This window comes from Lipotes vexillifer, unplaced genomic scaffold (genome assembly GCF_000442215.2).
Source record: "Lipotes vexillifer unplaced genomic scaffold, Lipotes_vexillifer_v1.1 scaffold527, whole genome shotgun sequence".
Lineage (NCBI taxonomy): Eukaryota > Metazoa > Chordata > Mammalia > Artiodactyla > Lipotidae > Lipotes > Lipotes vexillifer.
In genome coordinates this window covers 3,065,848-3,071,492 of record NW_006793902.1, presented here as the reverse complement: position 1 = coordinate 3,071,492, position 5,645 = coordinate 3,065,848, and the positions used below count along the sequence as shown (strand labels likewise).

Below are 5,645 nucleotides of genomic sequence, written 5' to 3'. Positions count from 1 at the left end.
GGAAAGAGTATGAGAGTAGGATGTTGGGTTGGCAACAAATTCAGAGAGAGAGACAGACAGACAGAAAGATTAGAGTTCAAGCATATTTTAGGTGAATAACTCATCTTCAGTTCTGTTTAAAAAGTTGATTCTGAAAATGTCACCAACACAAACTGTTGGTAAGACAGAGCTGAGTTTTTTGCTTACTAAGGGGAAGCACCACCCCACAGAGTTCCAGGAGAGTCTATGGGTGGAGTGGTGAAGATTAAGCCAGAATTTATTGAGAACTGGAAGTTTGATTTTTAGGAGGATTGTTCAATGTGGGAACTTGATGAGGATCAGGTAAGAATTATGATACAACAATCCAGGTGTGGAGAAAACACCGAGGTGAAGCAGAAGATTCAAAAAATCCTAGAGCACAGACTTCTGTTAATGCTTTCCCTGGAAGAGTTGATAGATCTTTGGGCAAGTTTCTCTAAGGACAATGAAACTGCTTTGGCAGGAGAATTTCAGAAGAGGATAGAGATGCTGATAGAGACCATGGCAGAGCTAAGTCAATTTGATGTTGATGGTGAGGTATGGTGTGGAGGTCTCAGTCTTCTTTCTAAATGTGGGGTTTTGCTTCTCAATGTTTAGGGAGGTTTGTTGCAGATACATATGATTGTGAGTATGTGGTCTGTTGAGATGGGAGGGCTGATTGTGGTTAACTAAATGTATCTTTCTCCCACCTCGCTTGCAAACTAGTTCCATTGTCTAGACAACAGTCTATGCTGACTTAGCAATGATACTGTGCTAAATAAAGCATCCCCATTAGCTACTCTCCCTCCTGCAGTTCCTTCTGTGTCTTTCAGTGCACTGAAGCATAGGTAAGGAAAGAAGAAAGGTCTGTTGACTAAAAGTCAGGATATCCTCTGGGACAAGGCTAAAAGTATTATAGTTTAATTCAAAACCCACACAGATCCATTTGTAAATAAATGCTATGAGATGACATCGTAATGGAAGTGTGTCCCTTTAAATTGATTTCCTTTTGATGTGATAAAAACATCTTCTGAAAGAGATGTTGAAACATGGCTTTTGATGGAAAGTAACATAATTTAGATTTTAAAATAGAAAACCTTTTGTTGATAGTAGTTTACTTGATTCAGCGCATGTACCAAGCTTTATTTGCGGCAGGTTATAAATTAGCTTTGAACCAACTATAATTCATAAATTGTTACTTATGACTGATTTACAGGCAATCTCATTAATTGCAATAGCAAAAAGACCTTGAAGTAAGCAAGAAATAGAAAATAAAACAACCCGGGGATTGAAAACGGGGAGACGCATATACTCTACGATTAAGAGCAATGTATCATATTTCGGTATGTTTTACTGATAGTATGTTTCTTATAATTTACTGATAGTATATTTCTGGTCATTCCAGTTCATCCTTACCACAACTTTGAATAATAAGTATTAGTGTTATTCCTATCTTATATAAGAGGAAGAAGCTCCCATCATTTTTTATTTTAAAATGTAGTAAATATTTATTACTTATTATGAGCCAGTAATTTTATCTGTATTATGTGACAGTGCTAACAAAAGCCTGTTGAGTAAGTAACTCTGTTGTTTCCCTTTTACAGATGCAGATAGTAAGCTATAGACAGGTGAAGTAACTTTCCCAATTGCAGGGTCATGGGGGTTCAAGCAGGCATATAAATTCAGTCTTCATGAGCCTTTTCTCTGACCACCGGACATGGCTGCCTTTGTTATTTCATATTTTAAAGGTATAAAGGTAGCAAATGGCAGAATAAGGACTTATCTTTTTCACTTTTGTGCTATTTCCAGTCAACCAGTTATTTTGACCTCTGTTGCCAGAGACCCTAGGATTCTAGAGAGAGTCATGGGGTGGGAGGTGGGAGGAGGGATGGAAGAGTAGGGCCCTATGACCCCAATCCTAAAAGCGTCTATCAATTAATATATTAGAGATTTTATGTGCTGTTCTTTTTTCTTTCTTTCTTTTTAAAAATTCCCACTTACCTTCAGAAGTGTGTTTTGGGGAAAGGGGAACATATGCAATGAAAATACTGAATCACATGAATGACAAATTTTCAGTGGTCATGATCACTGGCAATTTAAATAAGATTCTACTTAAAATGGAAATCTACAAGAGTTTTTAAGGTTGTGTTTAAACTTACAATGAAGGATAACTCCTAATCTAACTCAGGGTGAGAAGCCTGCCAGCCACATTGTTGTGGTATGAATAATATCAGTGGGTTCTGGAACACAGGAGCTATCCCAGTTGCCTGGTATCTAGCCCTGGGATGATGAGGGCAGAGGGATAGGGGCTCAAGTGTAAAGAGCCCTGTAAAAACTGATAAAGAAAATGGTTGGGGTACTGGCTTCATAATGGTTGATTTGAATATGAAAGGCATGCCTGTGAGCCTGTCCTTTACTATCTCTAGGAATTAGCTAGCCCTTGGAGGGGCAGTCTCTCCAGGATAAGCAAAGCTCCATATCAAAACATCAGAAAATACAGAAAATAAAAGGCATGATTAATACATTGGTACACATCACTATGCCAGTTACTGTGCTGTCAGGAGGCTAAGAGGAGACCATGAGACATGGCCACTGTCCTCAGGGAGCTCACAAACTAGTGCAGGAAACAGACCCAGGGACAAATGATCATAGTACTGAATGGTGTGAAAAGTCAACCTAGAGTTGCAAGAGCCCGGGAGAAAGGCAGCAAGTCAGTTTGCCACAGAAGGCTGGAAGAACGAGTAACAACTCAGCACCTAGTAGTCAAATTTCTTTGCTGCCATAGGGAAGGAGACCAAAACAAGCCTCTGAAGCCAGAAAGCATCTATGACTTTAAACCTCACCTTCTTGAGATTCAGGTCCTTTTCTGCAGTTCTGTGAATGTGGGTGTATATTTAAGGGCTGCTAATGGCAGATACATTTACTGAGTGAAGAATCTCTTTTTATAGGAAGAGAGCCTCTTCTCTGTCTTGTGTACTCTATGAAGATGTAGTTATTTACAAATGCTAATTAACATTGAGAATCTCAATGGGTTATACTCCTAAAGAGGAGTAGAAGGGTTATATTCCTAAAGAGGAGACAGACGGCCCTTCTCTCCTCAAGACCTTGGATGGTAGAGATGACCAAAAAGCTCCACTTGTCTCTGGAATTGACTTTTCTCTAAGGCTCACTTGGAGCAGCTTGAGGATCTTCCTAATTTTTCTCCTTGCTGCTGGTTTCTTCCAAAACTTTTCTGTCTCCCTGTTAATCTAACACTATCATTCTTAAAAACAAAGCTGATGATAGCATTTCTTTGTATAAACAGAATATGTCGCCTGTAGGATAAAACGGGGACTCTTAAGTTTGGCATAACGAACTCTTCCATCTGGACCTGATCATCCCAGCATCTTTCCCATTCTCTTCCCCAGACTTTCCGTTCTCCCACTACAGAGGAATTTTTATGATTCTTTGGTTGTACTAGCATCCTTCCTGTTTCCTTGTCTTAGCTCAGTCTGGTCCCTCTGCTCTTTTTTCTTTTCTTTATCAATTTCTTTTACAAAATCTAGATCAGATGACCCTGAAAATCTCCTGATTTACCAGCACAGATTGAGTTACTCTGACTTCAGCGCCCTCCTACCAATGTGGCTTTTGGCCTCAGAGCAATGAACATACATTGTTTTGTTTCATCTGTTTGCCTATCTGTCTTACCTTCTGAATTATAATTCCCTCAAGGATGAGGATTATATTCTTCACCTTTGTATGCTCAGTACTTAGCAAAATGTCTGGCTAAGGGAAACAACAATACAATAGTAGTAATAATAATAATATCTAATATTATTGAGTTCTTTCCATATGGAAGGCATTATTCTAAGCCCTTATGAACATTAACTAATTTTATTCTGACAGTAACACTAAGGGTTATGTAATTATGTCATTCCCATTTTGCAAGTAAGATTGAGCCATGGAGAGGATAAGTAACCTGCCCAAGGTGACACATAATAAATACTAAATTATTGTCTTAGTGCCTTTTTGAATTGGATATGGTGAGCCTCCACACTTTTTTTTCTTCCCTGGAGATTCACAGAAGAGGCACTGTTTATTGAGATGAGAAAAATGGAAGAAGTCATTACACAGGTGCCCAATCCATGATAAGCCAGTTGAGTGGGGTTTATACTGGGTAACACAAGTTTTGGAATTCCTCTTTGTGCCAGAAGAGTTGCAGGAAGTGAGTTGTTTTATTTCCTTCCCAGAAATCTACTTAAAATCAGTAAGAGTAGGGACATAATACATATATAATACAGTTATACTAAGATTTTTTCTGTGCATAAACATGTTTCATGGGGTGTGATTTAATTTGTGGTATATCTACCTATAGGTAGCAGTTGGCTCTGTTGTCATGAGTTTTTGTATATGAACATCTCTAGAAATTTATGTATATTTGTGCATGTCATTATTTCAGTGTATTTTCACAGGAACTATATGATAAGTTGCCAGTGTTTACAGCTCAGGTCACCCCCAAAGGAAAGATATTTTAACAAAATTAATTGTGAAAAATATTTTGCTTTTGCCATCATTCTTGCAGAAACTTTTTCATGGAGTTCTTGAGATCATATTCTCCTGGACCGATGAGCTGACCGTCTAAGCCCTGGTTCTGTACTTACTAACCATGTGACTGCATGCATGTTACTTCCCCTACTATTAAATTTCTTCATCTTGAAAATGGAGTCTATAACAGTTCCTTCCTCAGAGGAATGCTGTAAGGATAAGAAAGGATCAGGGCATGCAGCAATTACAAAGGGCCCCATACTCAGAAGGGCCCATGCTTGGCTTCATGCCCTACTGTAACTGATTTGAAATTCTTAATAATTTTTAACAAGACATCCCACGTTTTCATTTTGCCTTGAGCCCTGCAAGTTATGTAGCCATTCTTGGATAGGATTGTTTGTGAACTCCATAGCCTGTGGTGCCTGGCACATAGACTAATCGTCAATAAAATGCCAGCTATTAATAATTTTGCAAGGGAATTTTTAGTTTATTGGTATAGCCCCCACCCCAATTTTATTTTCTGAACTTTTCCAATCTGGTCTGGACATTGAGCCTAATTGTGGGGTACATTTCATATGTCCTCATGCATTCAGGTCAGACTTGGTTGATAAACACTACAGTAAGGCCCTCTACCTCATTCTTCCATTTCTCTGTGATTGCACATCTGATGGAATTTTGGCTGTGGATGGCTGCTAACTCAAAGTACAAAAACACTTCTCTATAAATATGAGCCACATCGCTTAATAAATGACACTACATACAGTGACTCCAGAAAGACATCTGGAGGAGATCTAATACTCTTTTTTGCTCTCATTGTATTGCAGATTATTAGAACTCCAGAAGGACCAACACCAGATAAATTATGAATGTTGAACAAGATGACCTTACATCCACAGCAGATAATGATAGGTCCTAGGTTTAACAGGGCCTTATTTGACCCCCTGCTTGTGGTGCTGCTGGCTCTTCAACTTCTTGTGGTGGCTGGTCTGGTGCGGGCTCAAACCTGCCCTTCCGTCTGCTCCTGCAGCAACCAGTTCAGCAAGGTGATTTGCGTTCGGAAAAACCTACGTGAGGTTCCAGATGGCATCTCCACCAACACCCGGCTGCTGAAACTCCATGAGAAC

The 5,645-nt window shown here is 39.2% G+C and overlaps 1 protein-coding gene across 1 annotated transcript in view; it reads left to right on the top strand.

Annotated features, from left to right (window-relative positions):
• Positions 1-5,387: 5,387 nt before the first annotated feature.
• Positions 5,388-5,645, top strand: part of LRRC4C (leucine rich repeat containing 4C) — a 1,972-nt gene continuing 1,714 nt past the window's right edge. Inside the window, exon 1 of the mRNA XM_007466850.1 lies at positions 5,388-5,614. Coding sequence (XP_007466912.1) covers positions 5,388-5,614 — 227 coding nt within the window. The remainder of the gene's footprint in view (positions 5,615-5,645) is intronic.